The sequence below is a fragment of the Haliaeetus albicilla genome, chromosome 12, assembly GCF_947461875.1.
Source record: "Haliaeetus albicilla chromosome 12, bHalAlb1.1, whole genome shotgun sequence".
NCBI lineage: Eukaryota > Metazoa > Chordata > Aves > Accipitriformes > Accipitridae > Haliaeetus > Haliaeetus albicilla.
In genome coordinates this window covers 13164438-13182778 of record NC_091494.1, presented here as the reverse complement: position 1 = coordinate 13182778, position 18341 = coordinate 13164438, and the positions used below count along the sequence as shown (strand labels likewise).

The following is an 18341-nucleotide window of genomic DNA, read 5'->3' as shown; positions in this document are numbered from 1 at the left end:
TAAGGCTGCTTCAGAATATTTTTTTTTAATGAAGAAAAAATTTCCAATAGAAAGCTGGTCCATCAGTGTTTCCAGTAATACTGCTACAGTATATTCCCTTCAATAGCCATCAGCTCTGCTATTGCTGTGAAGCTAATGTGAGGTGACTCATTTAGCAGCATATTATTGCATCATTGCAACATGATGTAAGGCACATCAGGCATTATTGAATTAGCCTGAATTTTGCAGTATGACAGCAGCATTTTATGCACATTAGCACCATACTTAGTGCTCCTTATGGGAATATACTTCAAGTAAACATATTAAAACATAATTTCAGAAAAACTTACAGGATTTCCCAATTTCTTCTTTATAAAGAAAAAAAAAATATGCTTCACTGGAATATTAAGACAGATGTAGTGGCCTTTGTGCATCTTCAGAGCATGTTTTGAGTTTCTTAAATTACTTTAAATGTATGCTGTTACTTGGGTAGTACCTTGGAGAAAAAATTAGCTGACATCTCCCTGATTGTTGAAGTAAGTTGGAACAAACTCATCCATCTTCCACCTTTGGTATGACTCAATACATAAATATTCTCCTCATCTGGTTGCCAGTCAGAGAATGCTAGATTTGTATATGCTTGACTCACTTGTGCTGAAAAATATTACAGAATTTAATACAATATAGGTATAGAGCAATGGGAATTCACACTGTTGGCTTTTTAGCAAAAATTTGTGACCTTTCTTTCTTTCTTGACTTACGAACAGCTTTCTTCACAATTTAATGTGGAACTTTATGAAGGTTTGCATCTTGTCTGCAAATTTAGGAACATATTAAAGAATAAGTTTACAAGCGTAAAAAACTGTATTTATTAGCTGTTACATCCTTCACAGTCTAAAAAGTTCATTTTATTTTTGTGCAAAAAAATACACTATAAGAACTTTGAAATAAACCCAAAAAATGCCTTTAGCACCAATTTCTTGGGCAATTTAACAGATGATCATTTTGGCAAAAGAAATGTTTGCAAGTGTATGTTACTTTGTGTAGTCAGTGGTTTGCCTCTTTCAAATTAAAAAAAAACTTTAAAGCAGTTTGTGCAGAATGCAAATCTAAAGAACAATCCTGTAGTGCTGGGGAAAATAGTATCTCAGAGCGCACGCTTTCTAACAGCCATCTCACAGGTTCAAGAAGTGTAATAAGAGTAGAACTCCAGAAATCTGAGTTGTCTAGGGAGAACATAAAAGCTCACTCATACTGTGCATAGGCAAAAATGGCAACTTTTTTGTCTTACAGGTGAGGTAGTGAGGAATATGCCAGCAAGAGTGAAAACAAGTGTCCATAGTAGGATGTAGATACCAGCTTGCTGATAGAGAAAAATTAATAGAACTGAATAGCACCAACTTAAAAGTATTTTTAATATGTTCATAAACTATAAAATTGTAATGTGTATATATTATAATGGAGAAGATTAAAGCATCAGGTAACATTAAACAGCTGGAAGAATAAGCATACAGACAAAAATGTGAATGTTAGGAGGTAAGAGTGTAAAACCGTATGTGGGAAGCAGAAATGAGATTTACTGACAAAATTGGAAAAGCAAAGAACAGTATGAAAAATGAATGCAGGAAGGAGCTATGGATTATGTTTACTAAATAAATGTTTTTACATGTATTTCATGTATACATGAAATCTGTATTCATGTATACATCTGCACATGCTTTGTAAGAACAAAAAACTTGGAAGTGGCAAGAGTGAAAGAAATCAGTGATTGTGCGTAGTGGGATAGAGTAGTTTTAATGGTATCTGACAGCTGAGATGTTACTTAAAATGTGTGAGTCAAAGAAGAAAAGGGTATTTGTAGCACATGTCATTTTAAAACGTGGTTGTTCTTTAAATGTGTATGAAGGCTTCCAAACAAGTCTTTCTTGGTCTGCAGTTACAGCCCCCGAATAGCAGCATGGCAGCATGTCTCTGCAGTTGCTTCTAGGATGCTTTGCTAAGTTTTTAACAATTCATTACAAGGGCTATTGTGTTAGACCACTACTAACATGCTTTATTGTGGCATTATATATCAAAGAATAGTGAGCACTAGATGTCTTGCTGGAAGATGAAAGAAGCAATGGACAGCTGTGTTGAACATAGGTATTAAGTGTTTCTTTGCAGGGCCAGTGAGTACTTCATACTTTCTTCTTGGGTAACCTGATGTATGTCTGAAGACTGCATATGCAAGCACTCTTGCACACATTCAGAGTTCTGCAGTTTTCATTTCTTCCTGTAGGAATTCTGTTCATACCCTGAAACTTTTTTTATTGCTTGTCTCTAAGACTTCTATCCATGCTTGGCTTCCTTGAGAGAAATGATTAGACAGTTATTCTGTGTTGAGGATGGGCCATCTGCTCCTATGATATTGTACTGTTATTGAAATATGTTTTTTAAAAAAAGGGGAGGAGAGGGGACTAATGAAACGGTTAAAATTAATAGAAAAATGTATATAGGTTGTCTCAGGAATGATTGGAAATAGGCGTATTTAGACCACACCTAGGTGGTAGACAGTAGAGGAAGTAATATTGTGGCAAAAGGGGTGCTAAAGTGTGGGTAATTCTCTCTGGAGAATGTTAGGCTAAACCTTGTAGCTAATGTGGCTCAGGTCCCTTCAGGTTTGTTTTTTTGTTTGGTGGTTTGGGTTTTTTGGGGGGGGGGGGGGTGATTTGGTTTTTTTTTTTAAGACTTCCAGGTTTATAAATAAGATCTTTAGGAAAAAAAGAAAACCAAACCATATATAGAGAGAATATACACTTCAATATAATTGCGTACAATAAGGAAAAATATGCATACTTTAAACATGGTAATTATAAAAAAGCATAGGTGCTATAGAAGGGCTACCATTTTGTACTTTAAAAAAAATTTTTAGAATTTACTTTGGTGCTAATAAAAGATGTCAGGTTGCATCAGCTATGGACCCACAAGTTTAGGGTTTTGATTTTTTGGTTGTTTTTTTTTTTAAACTACTGTATCTATTCAACAGCAACAAGAAAGTTCTTCCTGCTCACTGCTGGCAGTATGTTTGAAGATGCTTTAGATGGATCTTTCCAATGAGGCAGAAAAACACATGATATTCTGGACCTTTCTTATCTGTGGAGCCTTAGAAAACACTACAAGCAGTGGCACCAGTTGCTTTTCTTCCTTCCTCACATAGTTTTAGAAACAGTGTACAGAACATAATGTCTATTTAAATCCAAGTAATACTGAGTTACGGAAGTACAAAAAATTTTAAGGCTTATACATCTGTGGGGTTTTTAATACCAATATAACTTTAAAGCTGACAAACTGATTTTATTTTGTAAATTTTCTCTTTTTAATCTCCTCTTCTCTGACACCTTTGATATCAGGTGTCTCCCCAAAGCAGATTTTTACAGCTGAGCTATCAATCTCTAAGAAACACAGCTTCTGAAGGAAAGGGTGACACAATGTTAACTGAAGCAGCTGACTGGATTCTGCCAGCTGATACCATCTTAAAAGGGTGGAATAGGGAGGGGGATACATAGTTTAAGGGCAGATGGAATGTCCAGACTTGATTTTATTTTGCTTCATTTTACTTCTCAAGTAAAAGCAAGCAATATTAACTTTCTCTTGATTATGATTTATTAGAAGTGAATTACTTACTGTGCTATTGGGAAAATATATCCTGTCTCAGCAGATAAGGAGCCTGCAGAACCTTTTTAGAAAGTAAAAATGTACTGGGCACAGGCTAGATTTCTCTTTTCAGAGCTGGAGGTGACCACCTGAAGTTAATCAGGGAAGACATCCCCCGGAATGAAGTGGGTAGCAGGTGTTAGGAATTAGTTATAGTTAGGGGAGGGATGCTATTTATAAAAGGGGAGCAGCCCTGCAAAGAATCATTTTGCATGTCTTAAGCAGACAAACTGTTACTTCTCTTTTGCCCTTCTCTTTCTCACATTATTTAGGATTGGCAAATTTTCTTGTCTCCTTTTAATTTTTGATTGTGTTTGATTGTATTTAAGGTAATAAATAGCCTGTAAATCAATATATATAGTATCTTACACATTGCTGCATAAGGAAGTAAAAAGCATGTTACACCATGGAGTGCAGATAAAATTTCTTTGGTTAGTTACTGTTGGTCTCCAGCTAATCTTAACTGCCTCAGAGCTGGGTGCTCTGCAATTACAAATTTATGGTATAAATGGAGGATGGGGAAAAGATTAGCTCAGTTCTCTTCTCCCAGCCATACCTGTCTGTTTGAATGTGCTGGATTGCCCTTTGGATTTTCTTGAAGTATTTATTCCTCTTGTCTGTAATTACTCTAGCATCTTGAGCCACCATTTTGCCTTCCTTTCTTACTTCACAGGGAGATGAAGTCCCTTCCCAAACTTTGCATCTGCACAGATAACTGCTTTCAAGATGAATAGAGGCCTTGAGTAGAATTGGGAAGGGGAAGATGAGTGGTGTAAGCAGCCTGTTACTTAGCATTTGCTGCCTGGGATGGGCTAGGAGAGACTGTAGCTGGAGCAGATAGTCAGTGGATGGAAAGAAACACAAGACAGATGAGCCATTGATTCCTCTTCCATGGAACTAAACCATCCAACTTGCATTGGTTTCAGTTGTGTTGTGGAGTGCTTTTTAAGATGATAGTGTTCCTGATGGCACAGATTTCTATAGAAAATAGAGGGAGAGAAGGATAACATTTATTAAGGCGTGGGGGATTGGAGCCTAAGATACTTACCAGACTTGTCTGTCCATTTACTAGCACCCTAGTATTGGACTTAGCTTTCACTTGATCATATGTGAAAACATATGGGTCTTCCATGTTAAGTCCTAACAATTATCTGGTTGCTATATTAATGATAGTTTTTGAACCTTCATTATGTTACATGTTTTCTGACTTGGTGCTTAGAGCAAGTGAGATTTTTCTCTTGGTTGTGTGGGAGAGGAGATGCCCAGCTTTCATACCATATACATGAAACATTCTACTAAAGGTCTGAAATCTTTTGAAATCATTTTGCTGAAGATGCAGAGGGAGAAGCAGATGCAAGGATAGTTTGAGCTTTATAATATCCTTTATAGCCTGACTTCTGTAAATAAGATTCAGCATAAAATCTTTTATTATAATGTTGACTTCTCATGCTCATATCTTGTGATCAGAGGGAAAAGCAGGAAGGCTGGTACCAAAAAATTTCAAAAGTAGATGAATAACCCCTCAGCTGCCTCTCTTCTGACATTTTCCAGTTCTCCGCAAACCTTCTGCTTTTGTATAATAATCACAGTAAGGAAGCTGTTCAAACTACTGTTTTCATAATGTAGCAAAAAGATTCAAAGGCAAAGGGAGGGGAGTCTGACCTGTAATCACAATGCTTAGTAATGCTTTCCTAGAATTCAGTCAGCAATGAAAAAATACCTTGCCCGGGGGGATGAGCGAAGACAAGCTGAGCCAGCATAACCTCGGGGATTGGACACCAACATCAGCAGGGTGCCGCTTTTATAACTGTAAGACAGAATTTGTAGCCTTGCCAATATGCGGTATCAGTGCAGGGAGGCCACTATTGCAAAAGAGAAGGAAGGGAGTAATTCAAAATATTTGTATTAATCGAGTGCTTTAAAGCCACTTAGATGCAGAAGAAATACAAAACGTTTCCTTCCCTTCACATTTAATCTTTACTCCTCCCACTGCTTAAAATTACCTATATGGAATTCTGAATAAACTTCTTCCTTCTCTCTCCTCTGTCCCTATGCTCAGTCTCAGTATATTTACACATAAACAGAATTATCCATAGTAGCAGATTCTGCTTAGGTATAGACATTGAATAAGCAGCCCTTGGTGATCCAGAAGAGCTTTGATGTAAAAAGAGAATATATCGATACTTTGATATTTTTCAGTGTTAACATTAATTGGGAAGACAGTAAACCTAAATGTCTGTTATTTTGTTTATGATATTGCATCACTTCAGTATTTAGTACCCTAGGTAGCTGTTTTTTACTCCAGTGAGCTAGATTAGCCTGATTACACTGGCAGGATGCAGTTGATGGATGACTGTCATTATCTTCTCAAACCTGCGTGATACTTTAGGTATAGGAGATGATAATTAAATTTTCAAGAGACTACATTGAGATTATAAGATCTGAGTATTTTTTTTAAATGAGGAATATGTTTGCAGTTATCAGCATGTTGTTAGAGGATCTTCTCCTGAGATGTTTTATTAGCAACCCCTGATTTCCTTTAAATTGATCAAGAAAAAATGCTCAATTTATCATATAACACTTTAGATGTTGTTTTGGTTTTTTTTAATTCTGATATTTTCCTCCTCCTGAAATGGACCAAAAATGTATCTGATCAAATCTATTGGTAATGGCTTGAAGATGTACAGGTTAGCACAATATATTTAATGAAACCTTGTTTGAGACAAAACACTAGAGAGGATCATAATTAATGCCTCATTTTCTGCCAGTTGCTATTGATTACTCATTCAGGGTCCCTTTGTTCTCAAAATGGTGACACTGTATTTCACATTACTATTTGATGATATTCTCAGGATGAGATTCTTTAACAACATGCTGATAATTGCAAACATATCTCTGAATTTAAATTCAAAATGGACTTACATCATATGTCAGTGTTTTTTCCAAATTCAGCTACTATTTTAGAGTGCATATTTATTACAGTTTCCAAAGATTGGAGACTTGAGTAAAGTGGAATTTAACACTTCATATTTTGGTTATATTTTTGGCTTAAACTGCATGATCTGGAACTCAGGTGATGGGTGTTTGTGCAGCCCAAACCTCTGTACTGTACTAGTATCTCACAGAGGAATTATTTGTTAATGTTATAATTTTGTGGTAGGTTTTCCTTTGAAATCACAGTAAAAACATACACAACTGAACTGGGGGATTTTGCAAGTTTAGCAGAGTTTGACTTTCCATTTTGTTACATTCTTTTAAACTAGTGCATGCAAATTGTCAGGTTTATCTACAAGGCAAGATGTGAGGTATTAAGACATGTTATATACATGCTTTAAGTCACCCAAATGGCTCACTGAATAAGATGACATGTATGTGAAACTTTTGCTCTACTCAGTGCAGCATTTCAAGTTTACAGTAGGGCAAGGAATGCACTTATTACGTGCTCTATGTAATTCTGAGAAACAGAGAAATGCCAAGTGAATTTGTCTATGATTGTGTGGTGGGATAATGGAGGGATTTCATTGAGATGAATGCTTTTGTGTTACTTTACTTTTACAAAATAATGTATCTAAGCTCACAAATTTTAGCTAAACACTCAAGGTTGGTTTTTTTTGTTTTTGTTAAATTTAGACCATTTTCCTGCCTTAAATAGGGACAGCCTGACTACTGGGACTCAAAGCATAAACTTTTTGAAAAGGAAGCTAATGCAGAAAAGCAAGGAAAAATAAAATCTAGTTGACTAATTTATTGGGGGGACGAGGGGGGCAGTTTCAAGATCTAAGTGTGCAGTTGGTAAGTTGCAGTTCTCATTTCGCTGCCAAAGCAGCCTCCCTTTATTATGCCAGCACAATGGTCCTGTCATAATCAGTTGCATATAATGGGCTAATGCTTTTATTCTCAACAATATTATTCTTTTAATAGAAAATAAAAATGAATGATGTAAAGACATACAGTTGTATTTGGATTAAACTATTGCATAATTTGGCTATGGCTACACTAGAAAAATCTGAGTTCTTGAAGTGTTTGCTAATATGTTTGCATTTAAAAAAATGGATGTGAATGAGATTTAGACAAAGAAAGACAAGGCTAACTACCTAACCAAATACATTTGTGGAAAGGTAAAACCTTATATATGATAATGTAGTGTATGGAGTGTGTTTGTTAAAAATGTTTGTGTATTTTTCAGGATAGCTTGGCTTTCCTATCTACATATAGCCTAAATGCTGGAGAGCTGCAAGGAATATTACATAACGACATCTGTAGGCCTTTACTTGTCCACATTTCTTTTTTTTATATCAAAGAAGCGTTTACCAACATGTTAGAATTCTGCTGACTGGTGTCCTAGAAGTTCATTGAAGGCAGAGCAGTATTTTGGCATCAAGTTGTATCTTTGGGATTCTGAAGATTGATGGAGTTGGGCTGGGGAAAAGAAAACTTCCAAAGTAGTCAAACTTTTTCTTACTTCTGTGCTCAAATTCTTTGAAAGAATCAATTTAAAAAAAAAAAATTTAAAATATGTTGAGTAAGGAGCTTTTTTTATCTCGGGCATACCATTTTGATAGAAGCAAGTGGTTGATTAGCTTGTTAGGTTGAATGGAAGCTAACTTTGTGTGCACGTAAGTGCAGCTGCAATACGAAGTTACTTGTTTTCTGTGACAAGGGTGCATAAATACACCACCACCACACCCTCCATGTAGATATGATTCTTTTTCCCCCTCACCTCACCCTTGCAGTGTTTGAATGGATGACTCCCCTGCATTTCATTTTTATGGTAATACTTTTTAGGAAAATGACCCCTTTAAAGCATTTGTCTACATAGTGGCCCTTGTAAAAGCCTTTATTTTTGGGGTAAGGCCATGTCATTTCCCCTGAGGCTGTCAGAACTGTTTCTTGGTTTTGCTGAAAGGGATAAATTAGAAAAGTTAAGCAGTCATGTTTACCTCTTTCTCTGTTCTCTTTGGAATCAGGCTTGCTGTGTTCTTAGTTGATTGTAATAAAAGCCTTTTATTTTTTTCCTTTTTTTTTTTTTTTTTTTTAAGGCTGGTTCTTGAACACCCATTCCTTAGGGAAAATACTGCTTTAAATAAATTCTTGTTTATCTTGAAGCTGGAAATATGCCTTATAAAATCTAAAGAGGCAAATTTTTAAGGGTAATGCCTGTTTATTTGTAATGGTAATGCAGACAGGACTTGGTAGTATTCAGGAGAATAACCAGTCATTGATTATTCTTTAGTAATTGGATCCGTGCTTGGCAGATGAGGTTCGGAGTGAGCGTGAATGTTCTCTGTGGAGAATGCTGCAAACTATGTATGTAAGCGATCTGCCTCTGTGCAGGGACCTCGGGCACTTAGTCAGGAGAAGCTTGGTGCTGATAATACAAAGGTTTTTTGCTATCCTCAGTGGTATTTTTGTATTCCTTTCTTTATCAGGTGCCCTGAGGAAAGGATCAGTCCTAATCAATATTGCTTCTCAATTGGTTCAGACAGGCAGAAAAATCAATAAGCTGAACTAATGACATCTATTTTTATTTTCTTTTGGAAGACTGAGGAACAATTATAAAATTTTAAACAGATGCTTCATTCAATTGTGAGAATGGTGGAAGAGGTTTGTAGGTTTTTTGGTGGGTTCCCCCCCCCCCCCCCTTTTTTTTTTTTTTTAATAAAGAATTCTTACCCAAACACAATCTAGATCAGGAAACTTCTTTAGAGTGTGTTGCATAGCTTGGGTATGTACATACTGGGTATGTATTATATTACTTATACACTTACTTTATGTTGTTGCAGTAGCCACACTGCTTTGAAATTCAGGGTCCAATGAAAACGTCAAGAACTGGAATGCTTAGGACAAAAGCAAGAGTGGTAAATGTCGTGATGTAAAGGTTGGAAGTTAAGTCTGGAAAAGATAGAGACACATGCCTTTTTGGAATGGCTTGGTAGAAGTGAATTTAAGAGTTTTCACTTGTTGGTTTGTGGGGGTGTTTGGTTTTGTTGTTTTTTTGGTTTGGGGTTTTTTGTTTTGTTTTGGGTTTTTTTGTTGTTTGGTTTTTTTTTTTTTGTCATCTTGTCTCCCCTCCCCCTTAATGAATAGAGGAACAGAGGGACTAAGAACCCTCCCACCCCTTTTTTTGGAGGTGTCTTTATGGCTCCCGTTGCATTTCCAAAATCACTGCCGATGATCAGAAGATGCTGGGGGGGAGCAGGGATGGTTGTCTTTAACATGAATGGGATGTAGTTACTAATTGTGTTTGACAGCTGCTCTGAGCGAGCAGGGGCTGGTCTAGATGACCTCCAGAGGTCCCTGCCAGCCTCAGCAGTTCTGGGATTCTGTGAGTGGGACCTTGCTTCAGCTACTTGAAGTGACAACTATCACAATACTTCCTCCCCTTCCCCATGGGCTGTGTAAAGAAGTTTTCCTTAGAAGTTTTCCATCAGTCCTGGGTATTCTTGGGCTGAAGGTCAAGTCTTGGGCTAAGTGCAGAATTGGTTTCATTTCTTCTTTTGGACAGTGTTGGTTTGGAGGAACTGCTTTTCACAAAACATTGCCCAGGCTTCCTGCACAGTATTCACCACTAAAACTCTAATAAATGTTGAGAATAGCATCTTTGCTAAATTCAGACTTATACTATGTAAGCCAGATATTCTGATAATCATAATGTTTTCTGCAGAACAGTAAACTCTTAACTTTATTGAAGGCAGAATTAGGAAATCTTGAAACAGTCTATAAGCAGATTTCACACACCCCCACCCCCAATATTTTTCTGTATACTTTGTTTAAAGATCACCTCACTCCTTAAGGGTGTCTCATTTCAATATGAGTTTTATATTAACAATTCTGATTTAAATACTATTTTATTGTAAGAAAAAGAATGAAGAAATTGAGTTGAGAGGAAACTTTATTTTTATGCCTTAACATTTTTAATCATCATTAACTTTGTTCTTCAAACTGTGTGATAGATTTGTAAGAAATATTTTTTTTTTTTTAATATGAACTCTGGATTTTCTGTTAATCCCAGTGCATTGCAAGTTAGAAGGGATTTAGTACCTTACTGAGAGCCCTGTGAGTTAGCCTCACCTTTCACAAGTCATCACACCAAAAGAACCAGTTTGAATCATCTACAGTATCAAAAAAAAAAAAAAAAAAATTTGTTTATGAATGAGGGTATTCAGGCCTTAGAAGGAAAAGTGAGGAGAGGCAGGACCAGTGGCCTCTGCACATATTCCAGTCAGCTGCTATAGTCCTAGAAAGCAACAGCGCTAGAGCAGTTCCTGCCATGATCCAATCTGCAGGTGTGCTTTTTTGATCACCTCTGGAACCCATGGGTGCGCGTGAACTTTGTTGAGAGCGGTCTGAGGGGAGGAGGAAAGTTGGCTTGGGAGCAGTGGGGCTGAAGGAGAAATTTTAGCTAGGTGGCACCTCGAATTCTTTTTGGTATAAAAGTTAATCCCATCAGCGGTTTTTGTGTTAGCATCATCTGACAATTGAAATGTTAGCACAGTTTGAATGTAGGCAAGGCATAACTGTTGTCCTGCCATCTGACAGCCATGCTTTACTCCCTTTATAACGGGTAGACTGCACTACGTAATGACCAAGTATGAAGAAATCAAATCACTTATTTCTGAAGGCTACTGGTTCCATGGTGACCCTAAACCACTGATTCTGCAAATATTAAAAGCAAAATGTCTTTAGCTATGTTTTACACAGAGTGGGTGCTGCTGTATGAGGAAAGCTGTATGCAACAGCCAGGAGTGAAGTGGCAGTGAATGTGTTTTTACTGCCTGGTAGCATTATGTTTTGTGTACAAACAGTTCTGTGGGTTTCACTCTAAGTCTGGGGATTTTCAGACTAAAACCAGGCTAAGTATAGTATCAACCATGGAAAACCTATATTCTCATAAATCACCAACATTCGTTTCAGTTTCACAGAAGAAATCTAAATAATGTGAGGCCAAACAATATATAATGCACTTGCTAAGTGTTTAGAATGTTTTTCTATTTACTGCATGAAAAGGGAACGAAAAGGTTAGGGTTCAACTACATTGTTGGTTTGAAGTTTTTAGAATGTCATAATTTTTTATGTTCTGTGCATTAATCTAATCTGTTATCTTTTTTGTCTGCATTTGATTCTTTTGGACAATTATTCCATGCTTTTATGAATGTAATGCAATTCTGGATTTCTAAGTATGTGCTAAAACCTAATGTCATACTATAAACTCTTAGCAGTTTTTATCAGTTATGTTTATATTGTGTAATAGAAGAGGTGTTGCATTGCAAACTAAACAAAGTATTATGGGTTTTTTGTTTAGAATTTAAGACAGACTTGATTCTTTCAGATGTTTTAAACTGAAATGGTTATGTTTTTTTGGAGGTTCGCAGGCAAACTTGCTCTGCCTTTCTGAATTATGCTGTAGTATATTCTCTGAATACTCATTTTAAAAAGTCAACATGGTTTTTTTTGAACTCTTAAGACCTTTGCTGAAAGCCCAGTAAATTCCTATAAATGCCAAGAGCCCTATGTGTGGTTAATAGTTTGTTGGCCTGGTATATTAACAGCTGAGTTATGACAGAGCTTAATTTTACTTTTCTCTGTGTGTTTTGCAGTCTAGTCTGCTTCGGTCAGATATGGGGCTTGGAAGTCCAGGTCAGCTGTCATCCTCAGGAAAACCTGGAACACCCTACTACCCGTTTTCTGGTACAAATCAACGCCGAAGACCACTTCATGACTCACCAGCTCTTGGTGAGTAATATAGACAGTTTTTAAACTTTGGCTCAACATGCATTTCTGCAGACTTTTCTTTGACAGTTCTTTTTATATATTGGAGATTGCTCTGTACTGAGCAATTCAAATTACAGCAAACTCCTGTATAAGAGATAAACTGAAATTATTAACATTTTCTCTGAGATGCTAGTTTGGATTCAACACTGGTCAGTATTGCTTATAAAACAAACAAGAAACTCCAATAAAGCTCTTAATTGCAAAAGCAATAATGACAGATGGATAAGAGCTGATGACCAGCTGAGTGCCCTTAACCCATGCCATCATTAACTCCTGGAAATGCCTGACCTTGAGGTCATTACCATTATTTAGTAGAGGAAAGACACAAAGGGGAAACAATTATCCTTTTATATGCTAAAAGTAACTTTATTCAGGGCAATACATAGTTCATTGTAATTGGTTCAACATGCCTTTAAAGTTCTTAGCAATTGGAGACTAGTAGTTTATCCTAAAATCAAACTACCTTGCAAAATATGCAGGCAGGAACTTGCTTAAAAATTATTATAATCCTATGACAGTATTAATTTTTTATTCTGGAGATGCTTAGAGATAAATGGAATTTTAGTACTCGGTCATAGTCAGTGGTAATATTTCATAGCTCTGAAGACTTTCTATTGAATTAGGGAATCAAGAATGAGCCAGCTGTTCTATCATTTCTGCTGTAAGACTGTCGCGAATAATTGGTGTGCAAGTTTTAAAAAAATCTTTTTCGTATAAAAAGAGGGACTCTAACCTGATATTCTAGTTTAAAAGCTACTGTGGTTCAATGGTAGCATGTTGTGTCATTAGGATTATTCTAGTTATATGTTTGGGCTTTTAATGCCCCTCATTCTGTATAGCACTTCTATTCCATAATAAAATCCTGTTTGTTGGAACCATATAACTTAAACCATACTTTACCCAAAATAATCCTTCATCAAATGCAAATCGTTTCTTGAAGTAACTTTAGTATTGACTAGAACCGCAAACTCATTGGGTATGAAAATAGTCCTGAACATGCTTGAAACTGTTTTTTAAATCTTTAATTATAAAAATATGACTTTGGAACTTTACCTGTGTGTGTGTGTGTACACGTATGTATGCATTTTAAAATACCATTTTTGTGTAACTTTTTAACCTGTTGTCAGGACAACCGCTGTTCAATCTGGGGTTGTCATTCTTTACAGATGTATTTGTAAGTATTCATTTTCCTCAGAATGTGAGAAACAAACACAGCAGTCTTCAGATCTGTTTCAGAAGAGGAACAGTATAAGGAAAGTTCAGTGACATTGTTTGCTGCTTGGAAGGGTGTTTGAACTTTAATATTAAAGAGTTGGGTTTTAAAATAGTTATTTTAAGTTGTTGTGTTGTAAAATGGTTATTTTAAGTTGTTGATGTTGTCATTGTTAAGTTTAGGCCCCATTGAATCGGTTTTAGTGAGAAACTGCTGTAATAGTAACCTGCTGTGGTTTTGAGTAATGGTGGCTGTTAGAGCATGACTTTGAGTGCTGGACAGAGTGTGATACGGACGTGGGCAGAAAAGTTATGGTATGAAGCAGTCATTGAGGGACAGTCCTAAATGAGAGTGTCTGATTTTCATTATATACTTGAATATATGATTAAGTTAGTTTCTTGTGCAATCTAGATAGAGTTTGGTAAGTTCCAGATATTATTAAATCAAACGAAATGAAGCTGTGTGGTGTTTTCAGAGTAGTAATCCTATTTATTTTATTCTTTGAAAGAGAAGCTCAAGGGATATAGACCCGTTCAAACTGTTAACAGTCTGATATTCCTCTTTCTGTCATGGCTGAATCTGGGGAACTGTAACCTGGGACATAGCAGGTGGTGGTTAGAAATTTATGGAAATGTTTTTCCAGAAATGCCAGGAAAAGGAAGTGCACTTTTATCTTGAGTCATGTTTCCAATGGCTTGAGAAAGTATGTTTACTTTTTTTTTATGGACTACTTAAATGTTACAAAACCGCTGCCTGAGAATTTAAAGCAAAGTGGAATTATGGTTATTTTATCCCTGAGAAGGCATTGCCTGACCAGGATTTTAACAAACACTCTTTAAAATTGCTACTGAAGTTCATTGAAACCACCAACCAGTGTTCCCTTCCAGGTGACTCTGAGTGCAGCGTAAATATCTTTTGAGAAGTCCTTTTACTTTCTTATCAAACATGTCCTATGGGAATGGTCAGAGTAAAGATATCCAGCAGATATTCTCACCTTATCTCGCCTTTATCTTGTCATACCGTATAATAAAATAGTGATTAAATGTTCTGAATTAAAATAAAGTAATAGGAATTTTGTATTTTAATTGAAGACTCAATTGGTCAACTGTAGAACTGGTAATCTTACCAGATACTCATCTTCAGAACATCAGTTAACTTCCAATTTAAGTGTATACCATTCAGATTAATTTTATTAGCAGCTGACTAGACTGGTTCAGGTTCTTGATTTAGGTAGTGAAATTGCTGGGTACTTTTGTGGTTTTACAATAATTATTGGTAGAAGGAAGCGTGTATCATACTTCCAACTTTACTATTACATGCAAATTTGAGTTATATTGCCTTTATTACTTAAGTAATTAGGTCATTAGATTTGCTGTTTATTTACAACCTTGCCGTGGTCTAAAAGCTCGAGAAATTTACACCGTGTCATGAATTCCTTTTTGATAGTTCTGTCTTTACTCTGAAGCATAGAAAGGGATAGCATTTCTCTCACTAATCAATTCCATTTTCCTCCTTAGATATCTCAAAATTTTACTTTGTTTCTTAGCAAGTGTGTAGGGGCATCAGTGTACCCTTCAGTGTTAGTGTTCCTAGGAATGACTGCTTTCCTTATGGAAAGAATTGAAAGTAATTATTTAGCAAAGCTTTATTTTAGAGAAGAACATCAGTATGTTACATTCTTCTGTTGATGTGAAAAACAAATTTCATTGGCACAGAATAAAAAATGCATGAAACTGGAAAATAAGAAATCAATTGTGGAAAGAAAAAACTGTATAGCTTAGCTGTTTATTCTTTCTCATCTGTAATGTAGATACTTGATGAAATGTTGTTTTTCTGTGTACAGATCCTCTACAGACAAAGAAAGTAAGAAAGGTGCCCCCTGGTTTGCCTTCTTCTGTAAGTACTACATTTTTTTACTTATAGTAAACAAATTGGGCTCAAATTGTGCTCTCTTTACCTGACATACATACAAAGTACTTAACTTTAGCATTAGGAATTCTATCTGCTGGACATGAACAGCTAGACTAGATAATTGGGAGTGGTTCTGGAGTACTAAATACACATTTGATGTGGAATTTTTAGATTTCATAGCGGTGATTTGTAGCTTGCTCATATGCTCCTACCCACTTGTCCCTGTCATTTGAATTCCTCTCTTGGGAAGAGAGCTGGGCCAGGAGCTGTCAAAGAAGATCTCCTGTACAGGTCTTTTGATGTTTAATTAGTCATTATGTTGCTGAACAGGAGGACAGACAGAGATTAATAGCTGAGAATCTTAGAAATTTACATTTGTAATAATCCCAGTGGAGCTGAAGACATTAAGATTCGGAGGACATGTACAGCTCAGCTTGCCTCAGTAGGACTGAGGTTATTAATATGCATAAATCACCGAGTCAGATGTTCATTGTGAAGCCCTGGTGGATTTTAAAGCCTTCATTAAGCTTTTCCTAACTTCAGTCTAGCATCAGGAAAGCTTTCAAGCAACTAGTTTGTTGATCCCTCTTTGCTTGAAAATTTATCCTTTGAGAATAAAGGGCTTTGATGAAAAAGGTTGGAAGGGTTTTGGTGGAAAAATCATTAATGGCTGTGATAATCTAATGCTATAGGGGTGTTTTGTGGTATTAAATATGCTTTATTCTTAAAAGGAAGAAAATTGTTTATAAATGAATCTGCATTTAAAAATCCACGTGAAGTGAAAAATCCCCAGTGAAGTGAAGGACAGAATGATTTTTTCCCCTGCTCAGAACAAACAGGAGGGGAGGGTGAAGCTCCGCTGCCTTGCGGGGTACATCTCTTTGTTGTGTAAATGGATGTTGGGCTTTTATTTGGCAGTACTTAACACATGGGCGCAGGTGCACTTGGATGAGTCATAACTCAAAGACGGATAGGCTGAATGGAACATACTGCACCGGCAACAGTAATATAGTGGGAGCAAAATGGGTCTGATCTTTTTATTTTGTATTGAGTCTGAAGTATGGATGGTGTCTTCTAGTCCTTGCATCTCCCCTGTTCTTTCCTCCCTCTCTTTCCCTTCTCCCTCCCCCTGCTCACGGTGATATATACAGAAACCAGGATCTGAAATCCCGTTTTAACTGTACTTCCAGATGGAGCTGAGATAGTATAGATAGCCTGGGGCAGCTGTGCTCTGAACCTGCAGCCTACCTGGAAGCCAGGATTGCAGCTGCAGGCACTCTTAAAAGCTTTTGCTTGCATAAGCACTTGGGCCCCACTAGAGGCTGAATAGCTGCTTGATAAACAAAATGAACACAATGCCTCAAATCATTATTCCCGAGGCCAGGAATATTATTCTTCTTCCTTTCCTACCCCCCCCCCGCCTTCTTTTTTTTTTTTCTTGGGTTTTTTTTTTTCCTTCAGCAGCAGCTAAAAATAGTTTGGCAATTTACATTTTAACAGTTGCGTGTTATGTAGGGTGGCTTTACAGTCTAGCAGATGATTTCTGCTAGATTAACAAAAATATATTTAAAATGTCAGAGAAGCTAAAACACATAGCAGTGCAATTTTCATGTAATTTATTACTGTAATTCTAGGCGAGTAATAAAGCTTACATTACATGTTTAGTATTTAGTACCATCAGCCAGGTAAAGAGATCATTTTAGCGAATGAAAAATTTCTCTTATTTCTCTTACCAGGCTTTAATTTTAAGAAGCAGTATTTTTCAAATGGTTTTCACTTAATTCTTCTTCTGTGAGAATAGTGGAGACAAAAAAATGCTGATAAATTTTATTTGTATTAACATTGTACCAATCTGCACAATAAAGTGCAGTTACTGTGAATAATCAATTATTGCAATGCTGCAGTTTTTAAGTACTGTTTCTCTGTGTATCAATGCTTTCAGTGCTGAATAGAGCCTTGAAGTAAAATGACATTTAAAAAAAAAGTGACATGAGATGATATGTATTTGGAAGATGACACAAACCAAATTTCACTGAGCATCATAGGAAATTTAAATTGAGTACATAATTATGTAAGTGTTGTCTTTATTTTAAATATACCTTGGTAAGAAGTCAGAATGTATTGTAGGAAAGATGAAGATTGATTTAGCCAATAGGTAGTACAAGGAACTTTAATAGGGGAAGTCAAAAGAAAGATGATACTTAGTGTTGTTATACAAATGTTTGTTTTTTAATATTTCAGTTTCTAAAAGATGGTTTTCTCCAATCTTTTTGTGTTAGTATAGGGCTACCATGTCAACGGATACTCAACAGTAATTTAATTTCCTAGATAACAGTAATTTAGTAACAATCTTTTAAGAAATAATGATTTTCTTAAAAAAAAAAATCTTACTTCAGCTTGTTTCTTTCTCTCTTGGATTTGTATGGTATTTTCTGAAATGACTTGCTTTGAGGTTTATCTTTCTTCATGTGTTCTTATCAGGGCCTGAAGTAAAAATAGTTACAGAGAAAAGTGCTAATGAATTGTTTAGTTACTTTCTGGAATGCAAGTCAATCTGAACTTGTCCTTCTACTGTAAAAATGAAATGCACCAGGCAAATGCATTTTTAAGTTTTCCTGTTGTAAATTGCTAAGTGGTGAGTCATTGCCGAAAACATTTTGAATGTTGACATGCAAGCATTTACGTTAAACTACAACGATTAAATTTAAAGCCTTATGGGGAGGATAGCAACTATAAAATCAGTGGTTTATTTTTTCTCACTGTTGGCTCAAGC

The 18341-nt window shown here is 36.1% G+C and overlaps 1 protein-coding gene across 10 annotated transcripts in view; it reads left to right on the top strand.

Moving 5' to 3' along the window:
* Positions 1-18341, top strand: part of TCF12 (transcription factor 12) — a 174979-nt gene that overhangs the window by 105898 nt on the left and 50740 nt on the right. For all 10 annotated transcript variants that reach the window (XM_069798139.1, XM_069798142.1, XM_069798138.1 and 7 more), the window contains 2 exons: positions 12270-12405; positions 15501-15553. In XM_069798139.1, coding sequence (XP_069654240.1) covers positions 12270-12405; positions 15501-15553 — 189 coding nt within the window. The remainder of the gene's footprint in view (positions 1-12269; positions 12406-15500; positions 15554-18341) is intronic.